This window comes from Cornus florida, unplaced genomic scaffold (genome assembly GCF_030987335.1).
Source record: "Cornus florida cultivar Cherokee Brave unplaced genomic scaffold, ASM3098733v1 CherokeeBrave_3.0.0_Hap2_Chr04, whole genome shotgun sequence".
Lineage (NCBI taxonomy): Eukaryota > Viridiplantae > Streptophyta > Magnoliopsida > Cornales > Cornaceae > Cornus > Cornus florida.
This window is the reverse complement of record NW_026775574.1, coordinates 20,715,525-20,742,435: the sequence shown is the minus strand read 5'-3', so window position 1 is coordinate 20,742,435 and position 26,911 is coordinate 20,715,525. Positions and strand designations below refer to the sequence as shown.

Below are 26,911 nucleotides of genomic sequence, written 5' to 3'. Positions count from 1 at the left end.
GAACCCTGTTTAGTATACTTGAAACTGTATACTTGTTTTGTGTATTTAGACCTCATTTAGTATACTTGAGCTTGTATCCTTGTTGGAGTGTCTAAACTCTATTTAGTATACTTACGCTTAGCATGCTTGTTTTGTGTATTCGGATTTCATTTTAGTATACTTGTGCCATGTATACTTGTCTTGTGCGTAATTGTTTAGCTTAGTATACTCATGCTTGTATACTTGATTTATGAGTACTCTATATTTATATTGGATACTTGTCTATGTAGGTTAAATATTGTTTATCTTGTTCAACATGATTTAGGATACTTGAACATGTATGTTTGTATGTCATGTACCATATTTTATTACGGTTTAGTGTATTTGAGCATGTATACTTGTATGCCGTTGTTCAATACGATTACATGAGTAGCTTAGGATGCTCCCTGAGTCTTATTTTGACATTGACGTTAGGTGGCATGAGCCCTTTGACATGTTTCACCTTAAGGTGATATAATTGTAAAATGCTAGGTCGATGCATGCTCATCTTCTACGAGTAGCTTTATGTTATTCATCCACGTAGTGGGGACATTTTTTAGGTACAGGAATCAAGGTTGAGATTCTCATTATGCTTGGATGGTTTGTGGACTTGAGGATTTCTATTTTTATAAATGTTGGCTTGAAATGCCATTTATAGTCATATTTGTTAAAATGTGTATATTTGACTCTAAACAGTAATGTATACATAAGTATACTCCTTGCAATGTATTTGATATATATATGACATGAGGCCAAGGGCCACACACTTTAAAGTTCAAATGTGTGTATTTAAATTTCAAGTTTTGCCTTTGAAATGTAATTTTTCTAATTTGGAGGTTTGACACGTCAAATGTTGTAAATAAATTGTAATAAGGCCATGGGCCATCATAGCATGTTTAAAATGTCATTTTACACTTGCACGTATGTTCACATCATCACACATTAGCATATAATGTAAATTGATCATGCCATGGGGGATTCAAATGAAACATAGGAATTCATTTAAGCCTTAGTGTATAGCAGGCCTGATTTTTAGTTTTTCGACCTGTTTCGGTCGACCGATGGCTTGTTTCGGTCGACCGATTCTTTGTTCAATTTGATTTAAACAGTGTTTTATCAATTCCAGTAGCCATTTTTCATCTCGAGCCACAAATAGGTCAACCGGTTTATTATTTCGGTCGACCGAACTGAAGGCTCATTTCCCCTTCTTTTTCTTGGCTCATTTCGGCAGACCGAAGCTCCATTTCGGTCGACCGAAATGGAGCTGCCTTGTAGGTTTTGTTTGGTTTGTTTCCTAGACAGGTTAACTTCGTTTGTTGTTCTTATAGGACCTTGTTTATCTTGTTTGATCCATTCTATGGCACACGTGATTTAGTTTGAACTAGATCTTGCTCCTTTGGTTGTTATTGGTGCCATAGGGTACCAAATGACTTTTTCATTCTAGCTTTCATTTCCTGTTATTCCTTTGGGTTCCGTGACCTTATGGAAGGTCATCTTAGGGTCTTAAAGGTGTGTTATGCCTTGAGAAACCATTGTTTTGTTTCTTTTGCTTCCGCATCTGGATTCGTTATCGGGTCAAACTTCGGTTCATCACTGGACACTAGGTTGAAAAATCCAGGGTCACGACATTGCAATTGTCCATTTACCCCTTACATCATTTTTAACAAAAGAAGGGAAGAAGAAGGTTTTAACAGAAGAAGAAGAAGAAGGGAAGGTCTGAGGCTTTAGGGTTTTGGAGGTTTGTCTGAAATGAAGAACAAGGAAAGACGAAGAAGAAGGGAATAAGGGAAGACGAAGGTGTGAAGCTTTAGGGTTTTGGAGGTTGGTCTGAAACGAAGAACAAGGGAGGTTTAAAATGAAGAACAAGGGAAGACGAAGAAGAAGGGAAGGTCTGTGCTGCTTCGTCTGAGGCTTGGGTGTGAGGGTTTTCGTGGTTGGTCTGAAATTAAGGTTGTCTGAGTTCAATTGATGTGGCTTTGTTGGGTTCATTAAATTTGTCGGTGGAAATAAAATTTAGGTTTTGAAATGGGTAGGTTGAAGACTCTAGCTCGTAACAAAGGGAAAAGGAAAATTATACCTGTTGCAAAGAAGAAAAGTATCCCTAATCCTTCTCCTATTCTGAAATTTAGTTGTGAGGTTGGTGAGAGTTCTAGAATGGCCTCTGACAATGATTTTGATTATGTGCCACCTAAAGAGGAGGTAGATGAAGATGAAGAAGAATTTGAGGCCGAGGCAAACACTACTATATCCTCGAAAAGCAAAGAAAGTATGCCGTGTCGTCCTATTGAAGTGTTCCTTTTGTTCAAGTATGTATGTATTAATGTTAAATATTTAATCACCACAAACACGTATTTAAAAAAAATGCCAAATAAGCATATAATAACTCAATTAACAAAATAAAATAATTTAAACATATAAAGAAATTCCACCTAAGCATATAATGAAATTAAACAATTAATTAAATTAAACAATTAAACAATTAGACAAATAATCAAATCAACAAACTATTAAAATGTCGAGACTATCCTTTTAAAATTAGGAGTATTACAACCGTTCTTATTGAGACGCGCTTGCTCTATCCCCCTTTATCTCTCTCTCCCCAAATTGAATGATTGGTTTATTTCCTTTTTCTCCCAAAAACCCAATCTTTATCTTTCTTAGCTTTTCATTCAATCAATTTTTATTGATCTGTTCTTTATTGTTTCCAATTTCTAGGTTTCCAATTCAAACAAATCCTTTTCAGTTTCCCCATTTTTTTCCCTTAATCAGATTAGAGATTTTTATTGGAACCATTTGGAGATTTTTATTTTCATCTGAATTTGTATTATATTTTCATTTTAGTTTTCGAGGGCAAATATCTCCAGCAATCTTTGTCAATTTAATTTTATATATACATATTTAATTTTTATAATTTTGATACGTCTCAACATGAGCTGCTCTGTTGAAGGTTGTTTGTGTAAAATCAGTGAATACAAAAAGTGGGTTTCTCAATTTTGATAATAAAATTTTGTTTTTGTTTTTTTTTTTCAAATTTGTTTCTTCAACTTACAAAAAGTGGTGTTTTTGATATTTAATTTTGTTTGCATTCGAATATGAAACTTTTGGTGTATGTAATTGAAGCACGAAACATACATGCAATGGATCCAAATGGGTTTAGTGATCCATATGTGAAATTATAGTTAGGGAAGCAGAAATTCAGGACTAAGGTGATTAAGAAGTGCTTAAATCCATCTTGGTGTAAAATGTTTACTTTTAAAGCCGATGTCATGCTTACTCAATAATTTATGGGTAGTTTAGTAATTTTAGATACTAATGAGAGGGTATTTTAGTAATTTTAGCAGGTTCGTTAGTGTATTTGACTGTTCGTCACACATAAGGGAGGTCCGTGTAGGATATTTTCAAAAGTAGGAGAGGTCCGAGTAAATTCTCAAACAGAAGGGGAGGCCCCTGTAATTATGGCAAACCATATGGGAGGTTTGTGTAAATTATCCTTATTTATTCAAAATATTAAATATATAAAAATTTTAAAAATAAAAAATAATAATAAATAATGATTACCTCATACAGTAAATTTCAAATTTCAAAGAATAGCGTAATTAGATAGATCAATCATTAACGTACCTAGCAATCCACACACACACACACACATATATATATTCTAACCATTTTTTTTTTCCCTGGCAACAGAATGCCCTACGACATCTATAAGCACTGAACAACAAAACAACCAACAAAAAGAACAAACAACCAAAGGTACAAAAGAACCACAGCCTTAGAAAAACTGCACAAGCAACAGATTAGTTAGACGTGTCACCCCTAGGTTGAACATCACCAACCAAAAGAGCCAGCAGCGTAGCAAAAGACTACGACGGAGATGATTCCGAGTTAACCGAATCGCTAATCTGAGCACCAAGAGGAATGTTACCTGCAACAGCAAAAGAAAACTGATCAGTGACCAAACAAGCCGGAAAAAGGAGCCACTGAGACTTTAGGCTTCTTCCCATCAATCAAAGGTGATCCCTGACCCGACACGGGATTATGAGGTTGACGCTTACGACTATTCCGCGCAGGAAAAGAGCCTTGGCTTTGAGATGATGCTGACGAATAAGAAGAACGACCTTTATGAGGTATTGCCAGACCTTTACCTTTCCTACCACCTCTAGAGAGTTGGTCCTATCGAGACAAAGGCAACACTCGCCCTTGGCCCTAAGAAACGGAGGGCACATACTAAACTGGCTCCTCAATATGGGCCGAAACAACAAAACTTTGAGAGGGGGAGCCATGAACTTTATTATTAGCCGAACCAGAGACGCCTGCCCCTACCGGAACACCGTCACCAGAAGGACCAGCACCCACAACCTCATTAACACCCAAATGAGACCCCGCAAGTGAAGGCTTAGAATATGCACCATGAGCAACACCAACCGGTCCCAAAGTTGCCACACCAACAGTTGACAACTCCCTTTCCACAAAAGGAAGAGTAGGAGAAGGAGCTGGACGACGAGGCTCAATCAAAGTAAGGTCGCGTAAACCTCGTCGGAATCATCACCTTCAACATAGAGCCAATTCTTTCCGGAACTCATAGCTAAAGAGTCATTTCGATCACCACCGGGATTCCAAATATCCTTCCCAAAGTAACCCTCCACTCCTAACCAAGGACCATACTCCAACAACTCCACAGAAGGCTGAGAAGCACCAACTGAACAAACCTACCAGTTATGCCCAATAATACCACAAGCATAACATAAGGACGGGAGCTTTTCATAGCGCACTTGAATCCAAAACTCCGTATCCGAAGGACCTAACAACCGCACATTCCGGCGAAGCGATTGAGATATATCCAACTCCACTTTGAGACGGAGCACCCGACTATCAACCAGCAATGTTTCCTTGTTCTCTATCACACCTTTGTCACACAATTCCACCTTAAAACAGCGTCCCAAAGAGTCAGCAATGCGTCGCCCAACCCTTTCAGAGAGGTAATTAGCTGGAACATCACACAGTTGTAGCCAAAATGAGGAAACCCAAAATGTCGACTCAGAAAGGAGAAGACCATCCTCCCACTTTTTGAGAACCAACAGATGCCCATCAAACAACCATGGACACCAGAAAAGATCCGGAGACAAACCGAACTATCCGGAATAACCAATTGAAACAAGTTCCCGGCAATCTTCTAGACAATGAGCCGCGAGGACATAGCTTCAGACCGTCTTTCCTTTGGCCACAGCTTATGAAGCAGCCAGCCAAATGTATACTTAGCACCAGTTAGCGTAATAGTCTTCGAAGCCCAAACTTTGCCAAACAAACTATTATAGCACATATTCACCCCTTGAGCGGTATCCTCAGCCGATAAATGAATAGGTTGCTTCTTCGCAGACGTAAGTGTTAACCCATTCAATTGAGCAATCAATGAAGACGCCATCAACCCAAAACAAACAGAGAAAAAACAAGACAACACAAGGAGACCTAAAGCTGTCGCCGGTGCCTTCGGAAAGTAAAAAACAGGAAACCCAAAAAGAAACACAGCAGACTCAGAGAATATAACCCAGAAGAGGAACATACGAGAAACGTATAGAAACTAGTCAACCCATGGACTCCAAGGAAAAGAACCCAACCACAAATAAAAAGAAGTACAGTAGGAAACACGACTACAAATAAACGTGAGCAAAAATAACTCACAAAAGTGGAAAGAAGCTGACAGAGAGCCATGTGAATTATCAGATGAAGAAACAGGTTGATATACGATGACGGCAAGCGCAATAATCCACCCACGTGGCAACAAAACTTGCCAAGCACACATAAACAAAAAAAAAAAAAAAAAAAAAAAAAAAAAAAAAAAAGCATTAAACGCACCTGCAGAGTCTGACCGAAGCCCACATGAACAAGCCCCACAGTGAATTGACCAAACTGGGCCCACCAGAAATCAGCCCACCACACAATACACGCCAAATCCAAAGCCACACCAACCAAGAACACCCAACCATCGGAGATGACGACGAGCTCCGACCAACCGCCAACAAACAACAGAGGCAAAACCAACCACCAAACAAAAGCAAATACCAGAGGCAAAATCATCACAAGGATAATATACCACCAAGACTACAAAAAGAGAGAAGGGAGAAGCCTGGAACAAGCATCACGCCAAATCCAAACCACAACACTAACAAAGAACAGCAAAATCAGAAACTAGAAAGATAGAAAAACAGACTCTGATCAGACAGTGAATTCAGCCAAACTGAGAACTCTCGCGAGAGAGAGAGAGAGAGAGAGAGAGAGAGAGAGAATGACGAACCATATGCACCTATCAGATTTGCATGATTGGTTTGGACCCGATGGAATTTTTCCTTGTGAACTGAGCTATTCACTGTCATGTTATGGTGGGAAGGGCCAAGTGCCCTGTTCAAACCGTAACGTTGACAATAAAAAAATGACCCGACTTTACGTATAACATAATATTGATGACCACTCCAGTGCCATCTCTCTCGTGCACGTAGGGACAAAGACACATAAGTTCTGCTTTATCGGGCAAAAAGAGCAAAACTGAATATATTACGAGTTAGATAATATATCAGGAGAAAAAAAAAAAAATTTCATGTTGTAATTTTTTTTTCAATAAATGTCAAATATTGTGAATGTAAATAAGAGAAGTGACGAAAGTGCACTCCAACGATTTAGTTACTATTTGAATAAGTTGAACTATTATGTACGGAAGAAATGTCGTATTTAATTTTTAGAATTTTTTTATTTTTATTTTTTATCATCGGTGCCACCTGGTTGGTGGTTTAGAATTGTGTTGTGAGACTTGTGACTTGTAATGGGCCATGGGCCAAGTTCATTACCTTTATTATTATTATTTTTTATTTTTTACAATTGTGTGATGATAAGATCAACTTTAAAGAATTATCTTTTTTTGGATGAAATAAAAAATACCAACAAAACGACGTTGCAAAGTTAAAAAGGAAAACTTACTTACCTTTCATGACATATTTGATTAAATCAATCAATATGATTGTCCATCTCGTGATTGATTTTCAATCAATATTTCTACTCATCACAATAACAATGATATATTGGAATATATATATATATATTTGGTGATTTTATGTGATATATATAAGTACAAAATTTATACTTTACTGATTTTATGTGATACAGTAAAAGTTGACTATTTAAAACCTATTAGAGGCTACAACAAAAACTCTTCACAGAAAATTTAATAAAATAGTAATACTCTCTAAAAGAAAGACTTAACAAAATAAAAACTCTTAGACAAGAAGTAGTAGAAATATTGAAGTCTAAACACTCTAAAATTTACAAACTCTCAGACGAATATCATCACTCCACCGCTAATTAATACGGTAACTGTGATTGATTTTCAATCAATTTAATTAATTAGTAATTGATATTTAATCCGTCACGATACCTATAATATATAAGAAAAATTAATTAATCAGTAATTAATGTTTAATCCGTCACAATAACTACAATATATAAAAAAATTAAATTATTGGCTCATTCAAATCTAATCTTATATAATATTTGAATAATAATTTAAAATTTGAAAGTGCTGATATTTTTATGATGTATGCAAGGATTCAAAAAAAAAAAAAAAAAAAAAAAAAAAAAAAATCCCCATATTACTGATAAGGGTAATATTTTCTTCCTCCTTTTCCCTCTAAAACACACAGAAATTTAAAGAGAAGAGGTGGTTTTGGCGGTGAGAGAGAGCAATGGCAGAGTCATCGTCGTCGCTGGAGGAGTCAATAGCAGTGCCGCCGGACAATCTGCGTTGCAATCGGAGTGATGGCAAGTCGTGGCGGTGCAAAGGTTGGAGGATCCACGAGAAGAGCTATTGCCAAAATCACTATTTGCAATATCTTCTAAAGTCGAAGAAACGCAAGTCCTCTGCTTCTGTCTCTAGGGTTTCCAAAACCACAACCACGAAGAACCACCGCACAGACGGCGTCAGCGGTTCAGGAAACAAACCCAAACAACAAGGGCTTTTCTTGTCATCAAACAGCACGAAGCAGAGAAAGAGAAGAAAAGAAGCGTCTGACGATGAGGTGATTCCAACGAAGAAGAAGCGTAGTCAGGAATTTGTGGACGAGGAAGAGAAGATAAACAAACCAAAAATCAATTCTGAGGAGAATGAGTATGTTTCTTCGGGAAAATTAGTCAAAAACAAGAAGAAATCGAGAATGAAGATCAAAATCGAGCAAAAAGAAGAAGATGATAATGATAACGATGATCATGGTGGGAACAGCGACAATTGTGAAGAAGATGATTCAGAGAAAGAGGATTTTTGTTTGGGAAAAGTAGTAAAAAACAAGAAGAACTCGAGAATGAAGATCAAAATTGAACAAAAAGAAGAAGATGATTCAGAGAAAGAGGAGAACAATTTGGTAAAAAGAAGAGCCAAAAAGAGTGACAAAATTGGGTTATTATCACTAATTAGGAAAAAGAAGGTTGCGGGGCTTGAAGAGAAGAAGAAATTGGGAGTGAAGGCTAAAACCAAACACAAGAACGAAGATAAGGAAGAGAACGATGGTGAAGATGATTTAGAGGATAATGATGAGGGTGTTGATACATTTGAAAAAGCCAAAAAGAAGGTAAAAAATGTCAAGATTGAATCAAAATCACAAGAGAGGAGGAAACAACCTAACAAAATCAAAGAAGAGTCAAATGATAAGGATTGTAATTTAGATATAAGAAGTTGTCGTTTGAAGCAAATAAGCCAGCGCATTGATCATGTAAGCTTATTTTCTTTCTAAGTTTCTATTTTTTTGTTCCCTGAAACTTTCATCTTTTTAACCAAAGCAGACACTCTTTTAAAATTATTTTACAGGCGAATGGAGATGACTGTCAGACGTGCCATCAATGCCAGAGGAGCGATCGGAAGGTGGTGCGGTGCCGTCGTAGAGGCTGTCGCAAGCGCTTTTGTATTCCTTGCATTCAGAGATGGTAACTTTTTTAATGTTTATGTCACATCTGAAAGAAAAAAAAAAATCTAAATTATGCATGTCAAATGAAATGTTACAATTCTTGAGTACTGAAAATTTCCCTTAATAATCATTTTTATTTATTATTTTTCTATAAAAGTAGGATTTTTTTTTCTATAACAAATTATTCTTATGATAAATGACTTTAAGATTCATCCAGTCAACTCTTTAGTTATAAAAGATTACTGTAAACCCTTTATGATATAATTGAGGTTCCTAAATGATACATTGTTGTTAAATGATTACTAGGACTGTTGCGAAGAATTGTAGTAGCATATTAGAACATTGATTGATTGCTATTTTCTTTTCATATGTATGTATATTTATGTTTGAAGTTTCCGTGGACTGGAGAATTTATATAGTTTCCATAGATTGGCTTTCATGGTTCTGTCATTGTTAAATCTCTCTCTCTCTTCTTCCCAGTAACTGCATCGTTGTTAATCTTGGTTTTATCCTGTAACACAATGAGGATTGATCGGTTGATGCATTGATTGTTATTCCTCCCAGTAATTTGACTATCATATGTTTTTTTATCATTTCATATTAAGTGATATAGTTTTCCTAGTGGCAAATACGCACCATGAGGTACTGCTAATTAGTCTCTAGTCAAACTACATATTTTTGTGTTGCTGTAACTCATAATAGACAAATATTTTAGGTATGGTCGATGTCTGTTTATTTTCCAGGAAACGTCTTTTCATATATTGAATCAGGGTTTGCTGATATCGATATCTGTCATAGGCACTCTTGGCTTGGAATTATTCCTTAAGACTTTATTCATTTATTGCTTAAGGATTTTCGGGATGTGGGCATCAATGATTTTTTTGTCAATTGTGTTTAACTTCGTACATTTCTGATATATTTTTTTGAATCCATGTAAACCCTAATTTCCACAATAAATGTCTACCAAACACTAGGTGCTCATTAATTGATGCATTAGCACATTTTTCTACCTCTTTTGATTGTAAAATTTAGGTACCCCAGACTGTCAGAGGAAGCAATTGCAGAGACTTGCCCACATTGTCGTGGGAACTGCAACTGCAAAGCTTGTTTACGTAGAACTAATATAATCAAGGTTTGTAATGGCAGCTATGATATTTAGTCTTTTCACCTCTGCATTAACTACATTATGGTATAACTTGTGACATCTGGTGTATTTCTCATAATTTAACACAGGATAACAAATATTCCGGATTGCCAGAAAGTAAGGATGAAAACATTCGGCACTTGAAGTTTCTGGTACAAGCACTCTATCCATTCCTGAAGCAATTCGATAGTGACCAAATGAATGAAAAAGACATTGAGGCTAAGGTTCAAGGTACAAACTGCATATTGTTGCTAGTTAGTTACTTGCATTCAGGATAAGAAATGAATATTAAGTCAGAGATAAAGCATAATGCAATGCAAAAATATAAAGGATGTTAGTTACCAAGGATGATATGTGATGAATCAAGGCTGGAGAAGGTCATTGAAGTTCAATTTTTACATGTTTACACAAAGAGTAATGCTATTTAGACCTATTTGTCTAGCTGATGACTTTAAGCCATGGGGTTTTATCCATTTGATATAGTGGATAAGCTCAAGTGTGGGTCCTATCCACTACATCAAAGCCATATAAACCATTCAGCGATACAAATAGATTTGGGAATTCGGCTTAAGAATCATTTTACTTAATACATGCTGTGGTTTAGGCGACTAAAACAGTTTTTCATTTTCTTAATAATTTGCCTATACATAATGGAATGTTTACAGGATTACCACCATCAGAGGTAGAGGTGCTGCAGGCAGTTTGTTATAACGATGAACGTGTGTACTGGTATGGTGCTTTTCTCAAATGAATTATAATTTCTTTTGTTTTAAAATCTGAGTTGTGATAAAGATTTGATGATACCACATGTTCTATGGCAGCAACAATTGCAGAACCTCTATAGTTGATTTTCATAGAAGCTGTCCAAATTGTTCCTATGATCTCTGCCTGACTTGTTGCCAGGAAATTCGGTACGGCTGCTTGCGAGGAGGTGGCGATGAAATTGGTGTGCAATATATTGACAGAGGAAGATCTTACTTGCATGGAGGGAAACCTCTCCCTTTTCCTTCGGAGCAGAAATGTTCTTTGAGTTCTTCCATTGACTCTAGATCAGAGAATAAAACGAGGCCAATTTATGAGTGGAAACCAAAAGAAACCGGTAACATACCTTGCCCACCCAAGGAAATGGATGGTTGTGGACATGATCGTTTAGAGCTGAAGTGTATGCTTCCCAAAAGCTGGGTTTCTGTGTTGAAGAATAAAGTGGAAAGAATAGTTGAAACATATGAACTTGCAGATTTGCACAGAATTTCTATGCAACGATGCTCATGTTTTAAATCAAATGGCGAGATTGACAGTGGTAATGAGAAACTGCGAAAATCTGCTTCTAGAAAAGATTCTGAAGACAACTATCTGTACTGTCCTTCAGCAAGTGATATCCAGCAGGGGGATCTGGAGCACTTCCAGAGACATTGGATTGGAGGAGAGCCAGTCATTGTTAGCAATATTCTTGAATTTACATCTGGATTGAGTTGGGAACCAATGGTAATGTGGCGTGCATTCCGTGATATTTCATATAGCAAGGGTTCCTCAGATTTGGCAGTTAAGGCAATAGATTGCCTTGATTGGTGTGAGGTCAGTACTTCCAAGATATCACTTTGTATTGTACGTTTTGGTATTGTTATCCTGTTATTGTGATCATTACTCTAGATGTCTCTGATCATTTTTCGTTCATTATTTCTTTTGTACTTATGATGTTATAATTTCAATTATGATGCAAGTTCTTTCAAGTTACTGATCCAATTATTAGACTCTAAGAAACATGGTGTATCCGTGTCTGGCTCTGAGTATGTGTTTGCTAGAAGGGGATGAGAGCCACTCAGGCGTGCACAAAAAATAGTTGGAACCTGTAAGAACTATACTGAACCATTGCTTTGGTTCGGTTCTTTTACAGTGCGGTTTCAATTCCGGTTCCAAAATGAGGAACTGTTAGTTTATGGTTCCGGTTCCAGTTCCAAGTCCATTGGAACCAGAACTGGACCGACCTGAACCGTAAACTAAATATATAAATATACATATATTACAATATTAGTAAACAATAATATAACATAGGTCACAAAGATAAAGCTACACACAAGGATACAACAATATGTTTTTTAGATTACAGACAAAGATAAAACTACTCTTAAATGGTTTTTTACTTCTAAATTTTATATTTGTTTCACAAAAATAGGATAATAGCTCATTTGACTTTAGAGTACAAATATATTTTATTTCTTGGCTTTGAGGCTTATTATTGTCCATTTGTTGTATAAACTTGTATTTTCTTTGATAAGCCAAATCCTTGTGGTTGGTAGTGAGTTATTGAGTAATTTTTTTTTATTTTTTTATTTTCAAGAAAAAAAGTGGAAGAACTGTGGTTCGGAACTGAACTGAACCGAACCGGTCTTTCACGGTTCGGTTCCAAGCCTCAACGGTGGCGGTTCCAATTCCAATTTTGTAGGAACCGTTGGACTCAGTTCGTCTCCGATTTAGCTTGGAACCACACCGAACCAGACCTGGGCACCCCTAAAGCCACTATAAGATGTTTTCAAGCTGATCAATTTTGTAGAATACTGGAGATGCCTGATATATTCCCTTGCCCTGCTGTTTCTATATCTTTACTCTTATATGAATATGCGTTATTACCATCTTCTAGTCATATTTGGTTCGTGTCATGAATTGCCTTTAATATTTTGTTGACATGATAAAGGACATGTTTGAGGTTGTGACTATAGGAAGGAAAACTGTGACAGAAGCAGGTGAACTTCTAATTACTGAACACTTACTTCAGGAATTACCATTAATCCCCACTCTTTTGCCATGATTGTGGATTAAATGACAAAACCAATGTACAATGTTGTTTTATTTCAGAGTCACAAAATGCTTTTGTTGGGGGACGGCAGATCTTGGACTCCGTTCTTATTGCAGGGGAATGTGTTGACTCTAGGTTGAAGAGTGGTGTTTCTGGCATCTTATGCAAACTTGATATTAAGAAAGCCTATGATCACGTTAATTGGAAGTTTCTTCTTTACTTGCTTCAGAGGATGGGGTTCGGAGATAGGTGGATTAAATGGATAGAAACTTGTATATCGTCTGTTATGTTCTCGGTGCATGTGAACGGATCTCCCGCTGGTTTTTTTGCGAGTTCGCGCGGTTTGAGATAAGGAGACCTCCTATTGTGTTTTTCATTCCTTATTGTCATGGAGGGATTGAGTAGATTAATGAAAAGAGCTGGGGATATGGGTTTTATCAGGGCTTCAGAGTTGGTAGAGATGCTGCCAATCAGATAGGGATTTCCTATTTGTTGTTCGCGGGGGATACCTTGATTTTTTGTCATGCTGACATCTCCCAACTCAGATACTTGAGGTGCATACTTGCTTGCTTCTAAGCGGTGTCCGGACTTAAAATTAATGTTGGAAAGAGTGTGATTGTCCCAGTTGGGGATGTTTCAGATATTTCCTCCTTAGCTGCAGTTCTTGGGTGTGGAGTGGGCGCTTTTCCACTTTCTTATTTGGGACTGCCTTTGGGAGTTCCCAATCTGCTGATCAACAGGTATGAAAAGAGATTGGCAGGATGGAAAAAACAATATCTCTCGAAGGGGGGAAGGTCACTCTTATTATGAGTACCCTCTCGTCCCTTCCCACTTATTTTTTATCTCTGTTTCAAATTCCATGCTCTGTCGCTAAACGGATTGAAAAAATTCAGCGTGACTTTCTTTGGGGTGGAAGAGGAGAGGAGTTCAAGTATCATCTTGTTAATTGGGAGCAAGTTTGCAAACCTTTGAAATTTGGTGGTTTAGGCATTTGGAAGCTGGTCCCTTTCAACAGAGCTTTATTGGGTAAGTGGTTATGGAGGTTTGGTAAAGAGCGTCATCATCAGTGGAGAAGAGTTGTCTCGTGTCGATTTGGGGAGGAGAGTGGGGGTTGGTCCTCTCATCTTGTTTCTGTCACGGGAGGCGTTGGCGTGTGGAAATTCATTCGGAAGGGTTAGGATGTGTTTTCCACCCACATTAGATTCAAAGTTCGCAATAGTAGGCACATTCGTTTTTGGGAACCTCTTTCCTTTCCTCACCTCTTCAGTATTGCCAAAAACAAGCATGCTTACGTAGTTGATTGTTCTCATCTTGATAGCAGTGGGGTTACGTGGGACGTGCATTTTAGGCGCTCTTTTCAGGATTGGGAGATGACAAAAGTGTGGCTCTTTTGGACTAGTTGTATAGACAGAAGGATGTTGGCAGAGGTTGTGATGATATTCTGTGGGTCCCTTCCTCTCATGGTAAATATAGAGTACGATCCATGTTCTTGTGTTTGTCCAACTTCGCTGGCCAAGATTTCCCATGGAAGTCTATTTGGCGCTCTAAAGCTCCCCTTGGAGTTGCATTTTTTGTTTGGACTGCGACCTGGGGAAAGATTTTGACATTGGATAATTTGAGAAAGAGAGTTAATACCATTGTAAACTGGTGTTGCTTATGCAAAACAGATGGCGAGTCCGTGGATCACATTCTTATGCATTGTCCTATGGCGTATGATTGCTGGAATCTTATTTTCAGTGTTTTTGGTGTTCAGTGGGTGATGCCTAAGCACTCTTTTCAATTAATCAACGCATGGAAAAGATGCCCAGTTAAAGGTCATGCGCGTGATTTTTGGAGGATTGTCCCACATTGTGTTTGGTGGTGTATCTGGAGAGAGAGAAATAACATAAATTTTGAAGGAAAGAATTGACTATAGCTAATTTAAAAACTCATATTCTCCGTTCTCTTTTTTTTTTAGTGATTGACCTTTTGGACTCTATTGGTCCTTAGGGTTTTCGTTCTTGTGTATTAGGGACGTGTTCCCTTTTTGAACGCTTTTCTAATATTATTTTCTTATCAAAAAAAAAAAAAAAAAATGATGTGCTATTTGAAGATAATATTGTGTTGATTTATAAAATTGGAGCATGGATAAGTTATTAATTAAAGGTGTGGAGAGAAACTCTAGAATTGAATGTTTAGGATAAGTATGATAAAATCTGAATATATAGAATCTCACTCAAACTACATATATAAATGGGGATGTAGTGAATATTAAGGGTCAAGAGATACCAAGAAGCAATGGATTTTATTACTTGGGCTTTATCATCTACATTGATGGAATGCTAGGATGCACGAATATGGACATGGGTAAGACACGATACGGACACGGCGATGCGCCAAATCTCAAAATAATAGGACACAGATACGACGGCGTGGATACATAAAAAATACTAATATAATATATTATTATATATATATAAAATAAAATTTTTTGGGGTCAATTTGTACCTTAAAGCTAGTTGTTTGTTATTTATGTTTTCTTAAATTTTATTTTATTTTGAAAATTAACCCATAATATATTTTAAATTGCATTGAATCACATTCTTTTGAAAAAAATATTTACAAAATCATACCACCGTGTCTAAAAAGTGTCCAAAACTTGTTCTTGCCGTGCTCATTCCGTGGCCTAGCAGAAAATAAATTATTTAAAATTGTACACTTCTAGCCATGCCTGACATGTGTCAGGGCTGTGTCCGCGTTTCTGACACGTGTTCGATTCCTTCATGACACCCCAGGGGAAGTGTCTGCTTCCTAGATGGAGAGGTTGTAGATGATGTTGTGTGATTAATGCACGTCTCTAAAACTAAAGTACGATAACTAATTAACATATTGTGTGATTAATGCACGTCTCTAAAACTAAAAGTTAAATTTTCTGTACAAACCATACTTTATGAGACATATGCAAAAATTATTGTATAAGAAAGGATAAAGAAAAAAGCAATTATTTTTGTTGAACAGTTGAATCCATTTCAGATAACATGAGAGAAATTTGTCAAAGATGGTGATTATGCAAGTCATATTTGATACCAATTGTTGTAGAAGTAAATGTATTAGCTAATGTAGAGATGTGGGAGAGATAAAGAAGAGGAGTAGGAAGAAGAGATAAATAGAGGAGTAGGAAGAAGAGGTAATATTTATCTCTAATTATAAATCTAAATTACCATAAATCTCAATGACTAAGAATTAAAAGTTGACCGTGTAACTACAGAATTTAATCAATAACCTTTTTGATTGATTTAGTGTGCAATGATGCCAAATTCAATTGAGGTAAGGGGGCTTACTTTTCTTGACCACTAACACCGAGTCATCCTTTTCATGTTTAGTTATGCTGAAGAATATTAAATAGTTTTTAGATGATATGGATCCCCAGGAAATGAGTGGGAACTTTTGAATGTTTATGGGTCGCACTTTGTCATTCTCCTGGATTAAATCTTCTCTCCTTCTAGACTTCTTTCTCCCCCACACCTTTCCATCTCTCATCGAATAGAAAAGAAGAATCTTCCAAGTTCAAGTGGACTAAGACTTGAATTTCCATTAGGTTTTATTCCCTCTCTGAATTGTCATTGAGCAGTTGGAAGACTCTAATATCCCTGAGTAGTTTGAGATCATGACATGGCTAAATTTAAACTTCAATCCTTCTTATAAACATAGGAAATACATCTCTGGGAGAAAGAAAATTCTACACTAATTTCAATGATTCAAATTTTGTTTATAAAGTGTCAATAATCTTATAAACGTTGGCAAATCATAGGCAAATGCCAAGCAAGCCTTATGCAGAGATAATACTAAATAGTTCGAAAGATAATACTACCAGACAATCTTATCACTATCCCTAGAAGCTGATCCCTATCAAATGTTTGGCTATGTGCAGGAATATTTGGTCTACATTGAAGTAAATGGTGTGGGAAATGAAAGCCTAGAATTTACATGATATAGTAAAGGACAAAATGGTAACATGCGTTTAACTGAAGATGTTTTACAGCTATAGTATAGTTGAATTACGAAATCGATTTTAAGGAGTCTGCAGAGATAACTACCAGACAATCTTTTCACCATCCCTGAAGCTGATCCCTATCAAATGTTTGGCCATGTGCAGGAATATTTGATCTACATTGAATTACAAATTTTTTTAGGTATATAGTTGAATTATGAAATAGATTTTATGGAGTCTGCCCCTAACAGGTCAGAACTGGAAATAAGACTTAGTTGGGCTGAGTTTTAACACATCTGATTACTTGGATGCATAAAGGAAAAAACTGACTAGTCAAAACTTATACTACATGTTTAATCTTATTGCGTTTGGTAAATGCTTGATGAATGGTACAATTGTTCGGCCTTTCTTTATCAATGAAATCTTGAGAACCTTATGGGTATTTTGCTCTTCTGCAGCGGTTCTACCTCCTTGTTAGACTTTACTGTAAACGGCAGACTGCACACATGCATCATTTTGGTTGGTTTCAAATACATTTTAACCTGTCTAGTCTTCTTGAAGGGTCAAGTGAGCAACTAAACAAGTAGGCTAAGAAGCACGGACACGGATACGGGACACGGATACGACACGACACGGACACAGCGACACGGCAAATCCAAAAAAATTAGGACACGGACACAGCGAATAGTATATATATATATCAGCATTAATAATTTAAAAAAAAAACATTGATATGTTTAGGTTGGAATATATATATATATCTCTGATATGTTAGTATATATATATATCAGCATCTTTAGGACACGGACACGGCGAATTGTGGCATCTTTAGGTTAGTATATATATATATCACCATCTTTAGGGTAGTACAAAACAAAAAATAGAACATATCAGCATTAAAAATTTAAAAAAAAAAAAAAAAAAAAAATTAACATATCAGCATTAAAAATAAAAAAAATAAAAAAAAAAATCCAGAAAAGTGTGTCCGAGCTGTCCGAGCCGTGTCCGAGCTGTCTGAGCCGTGTCCAAGCCGTGTCCGAGCCGTGTCCAAGCCGTGTCCGAGCCGTGTCCGAAAATAAAAAAAAATAAAAAAATTCCAGACACGTTTTTTGGCGTGTCCGACACGTGTCGGGGCGTGTCCGACGCGTGTCCGTGTCCGACACGTGTCGGACACGGATTCTTCTCCCATTTTGGAGTGTCCGTGCTTCTTAGCAAGTAGGGCATGACATGGATGGCGTTTGGCTTGGGATGTGATCCAATCTAATCTGAGATCCATTTATTTATAGGGTTTGGATTATGATTTTGAATCCAAACATAAAACAGGCGGATGTGGTTGGCCTTCAAAATACCTGTTTGGATCTTAATACCCATTTAATTATGAATTGGAATTCGAATAAAATGCTTAGCAAAAAAAAGCAAAATTATTATTTTGGAAAGAGTTTGAAATAGAATATAATTAAGAGAAAAAAGTAAATTACTAAATAGAATAGAATTAAAAGAAAAGCTAAATATAGAATATAATTAAAATAAAAAATAAATTTCAATATAAAATATAATTAAAAGAAAAGTAAAATTTTAGATAGAATAGAATTAAAAGAAAAAGCCAAACATATCAGTAATTCATATGCTTTATTTGTAGAATAAAAAAGTCTCTCCAAAGCTCACCTTTTAGGGACTTACTAGTGCAAATAGAGAAAAAAAAAAAAAAAAAAAGTCTTCTACTCTTCTTACAACAGTAACATAAACTAGAATCCCTTCAATCACTATTGGAGCTTAGATATCTAAAGAAAATCAGGGAGAAGCCTGAAGAATTGTTTATATATTGATAATATCTCGGAATTATATTGATCAAGACTTGTTACAATGAAGAAAAGGGGCAGCCCTTGTGTAATACAACCAATAATGACCTTTAATATTCCTTAGAAAGACTAGAATCCCCACTAAGTATTAGAATACCTTTTTTACTTTCTTCAGTTTACTGCGCAAGTTGTGACAAAAATTTCTCTTCGGGGTTGTGGACCCGGTTCTAGAATTATCTTGAAGCCATGTATATGTATGGGTGTTTAGAGTTTGGGGTGTGTAATGAGATAATACTGAAAGTTGGAGGAAAGAGAGCGTTAGGGTTTGGGGGCTGAAACTTGTAATCTCCTATTTTTTGCATAGATAAATCTTTTGTAGGATCTGTACCATGGACGTAGGCTTGCGCCGAACCCTCTAAGTCTTTGTCTTCATTGTGTGTAACATAAATGTTTAGTACTTTTGATACTTTATTATTACTTAATACACCGAAACAAGAATGACTCTTTAACTTCTTCAAGACACTTTCTAAAGCCCTATTAATTATGTCCATCAATCCTTCCTCCTTGAAGAAAACATGCCATCCTACGATCTATTATAAACTCGAATATTGCCTTCCATCCTTTCTTCTGTCCTGTCAATACTTGAACAAAACATAATAATTTTCTTTTATTGACAAATAATACTTCTGCACAAACTTTTAGAGCTTTCTTTAGAAATTTGGTAGATTTCCGAAACTCGCTTGAAGACAAATCATGAACAAAGCAAGACTTGAATTAATTAAATTTTGGCATTAGAACAACTTCTAGATGTATGTCGCGCAAAGAATCCATCCTAAATTAGATCAACTTCATAAACAAAGCACCTTCATTTCGAATCAGATTAATCAAGCAAACTAAATCTGATGTAATGCCTACTACTACATCACACACCATTTGATATTCAATATTTTTATCTTCAGATTTTACAATTTCTTCTGGTTTTTCAACTAGTGTAAGTTTTGATTTATCCTAGTGTGAGGTCCTAGATTTTTTCTTCATTTTTGGGCATTTTCTTATTTTTTGTGAATTATATTTATATGAATGGGAAAATGTTCTCCATGGGTGTCAGGATTCATTTAGAACATTTCTTTGGGTTTAGAATCCTTAGAAATGCATTTTAGACTCTTTTACTCATTTTGGGTTTTTGAGCCCGGGGTCGGGTTTCGTGCCCGGAAATTTTTCTCGACTTTATTTTAATATTGGTATAATTTAATTTCTATGTGGCTAAATGTATATGTGTGTGCATGTGTAGACAAGGGAAATGGCTAAAGCGACAATTTGGGATGTTAGTGCACCAAGGGCCCCACCATTTTCATGAGAGTATAAAAGAGAGGGAGAAGTCTCAAGGGACGTCTAGTCCCTTCTTCATTCGGCCGAACCAACCCCCCTCTTTCTCCTCTTCATATTTTCTTTTCCTACACCAAACCACATACTTGAAGCCAAGTCTTCATCTACCTAGCGGAAGATTTTGCAAGTATGATAGTTGACAAACTTGGTGAGCTAGTTAAGGGCTTCCTCTTGGTGGAATTTTTGTGGGCGTTGGAACAATTTCACTTGGGATCAGGTTAGGGCTTTGGCTTCAAATTTGAGGTAGGGGTGTCTAAATCATGAGTTCCTTGGATTGTATGAGTTTTATGTGTGTTTTAGCTTGTTATCCATGCTATAACATGTTCAAATTATGAGTATTGTGTTTTGGGTTTCATGTTGTTGAAAATTTGTCAAGTTTCATGTTTCTTTGGTGAAGTAGACGTGAATTTGGGCCTCTTCGTTATATACTTAATCTTAGTATACCTAATTCGATAACCTTGTGACAATTGATGTAAAGTTGTGTTCACCTTTGCAATATCATGCATGCTTTGGTCTTGAAATTCTCTAACTTATGGTCATGTTACTTGCACTTATGCTTATTGTCATCTTGCACATCATGTGAATGAGGTAATGCCTCTATGAAGTTAATTTTGTGAATTTAAGTATGAAAAATATGTATGATGGCTAGTCTTGTGAATTGGAAATTCCTATGGCTAATCATGATGTTGGTGTATTAGAAACATTCAAACCACATGCATCGGAGTGGGGGTGTGTGTGGAGATTTATGTGTAGTGGGCAAAATTCCAAAGTTTGGCGGGGTGACTTTTTTTTGAAAAACCAGAATTGTCGGTGGATACTGTTTCCAGGGGTGTTAACCAACCTAGAGGGTTGAGTTTCTAGGCCCCCAAATGGTTGTTAGAGGATTCTATGCCAGGGATAGATTACAGTAGCCCATCTTGGTGTAGGCGGATACCTTGGCGGTCGTGTTAATGGTTTTTGGTGTGAGTAAATGGGGATGGTCATGGGTGAGATCATAATGCATGATATGCATTACGTTGTCATAGTTTAATGGTTACCTCTTGTATGTTCATGTTTGTATTGGAATGTTGCTTAAGCTTTGTGTTTAGCGATGTCTCCAAACCCCTTTCTAAGCATGACCTTTATTCTCACTCTTCCTTCTTAATTCGAGTTGCTCACAACTCTTTAGGAAGCATGTTTTAGCCGCGTCTACTGGCCCCTTTAACATTTCAGGTACCGGCAAGGAAGTGGAGGGGTATCCACCCCCGCAAGTTTAGAGGCATGTGGCCTAGCTTTTAGACGTCTTTTTGATCAATTCTAGCTAATCTTTTGTTAGGATGATCGGTGTGCAAGCTATGTAGACCTTGATGTAATTTGTGCTAAAATGGGATTGTAGAATAATAATGTTCTATTGGTGATTATCTTGTACCTAAGCATGTGATGATTGATGCTACTTATGTTTTTGTACTCCATCTATGGCTTAGGGAACCTGTGTATGTAAAATGATGATGAATCTGTTCCTTTTTATCATTTCAAGTCAATTATATGATGTGGTTATTGGGTACTATGTTTGAGAGGGTTTATTATAGGTTTTGGGGGTGTTGGATGGCCACATTTGGTACCAAGGAGGTGCCCAAGGCCTTGACATTGAAACATGGCTGTTTTGCACATTCTGGGACCTTGCACTCGACCGCAGGCCTTAGTGTTCTCGAGCGCACTTCATTTCAGGAAAAACGACTCTTGGTATCTCTAGTGCAGTTTGCAGAGCTTCCCAGATTTTAAATGAATTCAAATGGTCAATACTCCTTCGTCTTTAATCCAAATGAGGTCAAATTTGTGCTCAATCTTAAGGTTTGTAAGTCTACTGCCCATAGGATTTGGTTTCACTCAAAAATTCTAATCACAGAAGGAGTTATGACATATTAAGTGAAGCAAGGTCAGGAAATTCCCTAAACCAGGAATGCGATATTTTTGGAAACCATTGCAACAACCACTAGAACCTTAGAAAAGGAGTTCAACACCTAGTATAATGATCAATATCATTAGTTGCACCCTTAGAGCTCATGTAAGACTTGATGAATGATTATTTCCATTGGACTTGGTTAAGAGCCCTCTCCATATCCTTTTTCATTAATGATCCAGATCCTACACATATAGGTCGTGACACATAGTAAGAGGCTCACCTTGACAAGACTTTGCCGAATCAGATTTATTATTTTTACTCTCAAATCAATGATAAGCAGGTAGGACGACAACTTCAACTTTAGACCTGAAGTTGATTGTTTTGTTAGGTTTCTTCTCTTTCACCTTGTTTCTTTGTCCTCTTTGTAGGTGTCAAATATGTTTTAGTCTACATGGCACTGCCACATCATCAGTAATGGCTGGTATAGCAAAAGTCAAATGATCAACGGGCAAGTTACGTCACACATACCACATCATTAATAAATCTCAAACAAAACATCAAAGACTTTGAAGACCCGAGTGGCAGTTGACAAGGCAAACCACTCTCTTGCAGTGATTCAACCGACCCTCGACTTGACTTGTAGAGGGAGAAAGATCGGTTTTACTCCTGTACAACTCATCCCTATCTTGGATAGCATTGTTTTGTAATTATTTGCTTTTTCCCTTCCTCTTTAGCCTTGGAGTATCGTTTTTTTATAGGTAGTGAGATTGTGGGTGATGTTAAATAAAAAGACCACCCACATTTTGAATTTTCTCCATCTCTCACCCATGCTTCCAAGGGATGGCAAATATCCCCACCCCGGTGGTTTTGGAGAACTGATTATGTATATGGGGACAAGGATGGGGCTGCTTTCCCGGTGGGTTTTGGGGAAGGGTTGCTTCATCCCGCCCCGTCTTGAATATACTATAAATTTATTAAATTACCCTTATGTACTATGATATATTACTAAAATAGGTTAAGCATATATATACACACAGGAGGAAACCCTAGCCCTCATTTCGTTTCATGTCTTAAGTCTTGTGAAAAAAAGTGAGCCGCGAGTAGGGATGGCAAAAATCCCCACCCTGGAGGGGCCCCTCCCCGTTTGGGACGGTTTTGGGGAACCGATTATGTAAATGGGGATGGGGATGGAGGCTTCTTGGAAAAACCTGGCAGGTTTTGGGGGTGAAAAAATTAAACGGGGATGGGGATGGGGAATGAAATCCCTGCCCCAAACTTAATTACTTATTAAAAAAAATTCCTTTCAATAAATATACTACTATTCTTAAATAAATTCACTTTTTGAAAGTGTAGCATGAAACCTAACTACTTGGAAGTTGAATTCGGGTTCTTGCATGCTGATCAAAGTGTTGACAAATTTACTGAAAGATTGTTTTTAATTTCCTTCTTAAAAAAGAAAAGATCCTTCCTATTCGCGATCTCTTCTTTAAAAGAGATCAATAGAGCAAAGAGAGAGTTTAAGTTATTCACTAGGACGTGAAAAGAAGCTAATTGTAAGGAATTATTTTTAATATATGAAAAAGATTAGTATGCAAAATCAAAATAAAGAAATTGAGCGGGGGCTCTAAATTTTTTGATAATTGTTAGAAGCGGTGTTTTTATAATTTTGAAAAGATATGTATACAGAAATAATTTTTTTAAAACAAAATTGAGTGGGGGAGGCTGCCCTGCCCTTAATGAGGCTCAACCCTTGCATTTACCACTTTCCTAAGTAAACATGAAGTAATTCCAATGCTTTATTATTACTTATTACCCCATAACAAGAATGACCCTTTTAACCTTTTTAATTCACTTTTTAAAGCCCCATTAATTATTTGCATCACTTAGACAAAAACCATTCTATTCTTCTAGTCCACTTGCATGGCTACTTCCTCCTCATCCACCACGCCCTCTTTAGTGCAAAGGACTCAAATCTAGCATGATGGGCAGCAAGATCTTGCCATGGCTAGTGACAATCTAGTAAAGGTTTTTACAAACATGGTATTAGTCGCGCACATTAGCGTATGTTAATTATATATGGAAATGATTCAGTTTTTTGAGGTGTATTTTTTTCTTTTGGTAAATGGTGTAAACTTGAAGATATAAAATAAGGCTATCAAGATGTCTTTCTCAAGACAAGAATCTTGGATTTGAAAAAGGATTGAAAAATATTTCGAGATTTATGAATAAAAGACAAAAGTCAAAACATTGTTATAATAATTTTTTTCAATCTGACGGCTAGTAAAGAAAAGAGAATTTATGGCTATTTTCATGACAGAGACCTTTTGATAACATTTCCCGTATAAATATGTATATGGATTGTATTTTGACGAGTTATTTTATACCATTGAATTATCAGATCCAGATATATTTGGAGTATCCACGATACTTTATTCTACTGATGTTAATTATGAGTTTCTCAAATTAGGATGTTTTACAATGTGATGCCAATGGAAATCATCAGTACAAGATGACGGTCATTGACGGCTTTAAGTTGGATGAAGTGGGCTACCCTTCGAGGCATGGGTAGGCTTAAGGGTTACTTACTAAACTAAGAGCTAGTTAAGGACTCTTTTACCATCTTCTTTGCACGATATTGTCATAAGATTATCGTCACTCCTGACTGAAACTGATACTATACTTGTAGATAGAAAGTTTGTGGACCACTCCTGGAGTTCAAACAGGATGACTCTCTCACTTGCCATCTACTTCAAAGTTACCCTTTTGAAACATTTTTCAAATACTATAGTTCAGCATTTTCCCGTGTACTAGTGGATTAAGCATGATATAATTTAGTCGTGCATGTATTTTTGATTATAAGATTTGAGTCGAACTTGGATTTGAATATAATTTTGGACATGAAAATATGGATTTTGACTTGGACATGAATCCACTCCCTTTCGTGCCTTATAAACAGGTGTGAATTGAGTTCATTACATTTGCTGACACAGAGAGAAATATATGGGTTGAGTTCATTACATGTATACATGAACATGTTTGTCTATACATGCATTTCTCCATGTAAAAGTAGTTCCATGTAATCTTTTCTAGGTTGTAAGAAAGTGCTAGCCTAGTGCACGAGATGCCCGACACTGCAGGGTCTGGAGTGGATCAAATGTACGCAGCCTTACTCTGCATGCGGAGAGGCTGTTTCGTGTTTTGAACTCTCTATTTCTTGTTTTGATCTCGTAACCTCTAGGTCACAGTGGAGTAACCTTATCATTGTGCCAAGGTCCGCCCTCTAATCTTTTCCAAGATATGTTTTAAGTATATATATAAATGCCTTGGCGTTCTTTTTTATTTATTTTTTATTTTTAATTAGATAGATTTAATTACTTGGTTCAATTTGGTGCCATGGCAAAAGTTCAACTTGCCATGCCTGAGAACATGGTTTTGAGTTGTGGGCAACCACTTTATGAAACTAATGTAAATTTTATATCTATTCCTATTCCATCTCGCTGCACCCTCTATAAATGTTGGCAGTCATTATGTAATGGTCTTTGTGTGCATATTTAGCTGATATAATAGATTAAATCAGTACTTATAATATATCTTTTTAATACCCTAAACAAGTACAGTTGATAAACGCTTAAAGCAATAAATAATTGTTTGCCTCTTTGGTTAGCGTGGTATCCTAGAACTCCTTATAATAATTGGTTTTCCGTAATGGTGTTATTTCATTTTGCTTGTTTTAGCATCTCATGGCAAAATGCACTTTTATGTCAGTTTGCTGTAGAATACATTTTCATGCCATTGTCTTGCTTCCTTGAATTAGTGTGTACCATTGTCTTGCTTCCTTTAAAGGACAATTATTCATAATAAATAAAGCAATAGAAAATCCTAATGTAGATTCAAGAATAGTGAAATTCTCTACCTTTTGATGTTGCCTCGCATAGACCCAATAATATTTTTTTCCCTTATTATTTTTCTCTCTCTCTTTCTTTTTATTATTTATTTGTTTATTCTATTTTTTTTGGCTAAGTTTCCTAAATTCTTTGTTTCTCTCTTCTTTTCTTTTGTTTACATTTGTTGGTATATGCTAACAACTATCTACTCCAAAAGCTTAAGCTGTTAGAGAGGGTGTAACTTAAATATATAAATCCTTCAACAGTAAATGTGTGTATATGGTGGCAATCAAAGCACTCAACTAGCAGAACAAGAATTTTAAAAGACTTATTGTATCAAAGCGAATCAAACGAACCCATCATCTGAATGATTTGATCAATGGATATTTGATTCTTTCTTCAATTTGGAATTGATTCGCAACAATTCTTTGATTTTTTATATAAAAAAAATACTAATTTGTGTCGTCAGTAACCATTTACATAATATTTCAGTACGTATATGTATGTATATAGTTTCCCCGGGGGTTAGACCGCTTGGGTTATATTTTCTAGAATCGAAGGCAGTTTTCTCAGTCATTCTTCTCCCAATAGACTTGTAAATCCTTTGCTCTTTTTCCTTCTCTCTTCCAGCTCCTCTCCCTCTACTTTATTTGACAGGGGCGGAGAATACCACTCATATCAATAACAAGAAAAAAGTAGCAACGTGCAAGATCCGCTAGAAGAAATCAACCTTGGAACTGAGCAAGAACCTAACCTGGTCTTCATCAGTTAGATGATAGATTCAGTAAGCTTTTAGATGAAGAATTCAAAGCTGAGCTGGTTGAACTATTAAAGGAATTCAAGGATTGCTCTATGCCCAAGTGGCCTTGCTGCCTATGGGCGAAGTTGGGGGCAAACCAAAGCCACAACGTAAGGGAGCTTGAAATTCTAAGGCAGCCAAAGAACACATTGTCTTGTTTTTCTGAAATAATGCTATTTCCCTTGTCCAAATACTCTATAATTATCATATATGCTAACAATAATGTCACAAGACCCCTTGTATATCATTCGGTTTGGCTTTGAGTTTATTTTCACTCTTTATTTTTGTCTTCT

At 36.5% G+C, this 26,911-nt stretch overlaps 1 protein-coding gene across 1 annotated transcript; it reads right to left on the bottom strand.

The window, feature by feature from the left end:
* Nucleotides 1-3,672: 3,672 nt before the first annotated feature.
* Nucleotides 3,673-6,518, bottom strand: LOC132302944 (uncharacterized). Its single transcript, XM_059799953.1, has 2 exons — nucleotides 5,872-6,518; nucleotides 3,673-3,943 (listed from the first exon to the last, which is right to left on the bottom strand). The coding sequence occupies exons 1-2, from the start codon at nucleotides 6,091-6,093 to the stop codon at nucleotides 3,791-3,793; spliced, it is 375 nt and encodes a 124-aa protein (XP_059655936.1). The 5' UTR covers nucleotides 6,094-6,518; the 3' UTR covers nucleotides 3,673-3,790.
* Nucleotides 6,519-26,911: the final 20,393 nt, after the last annotated feature.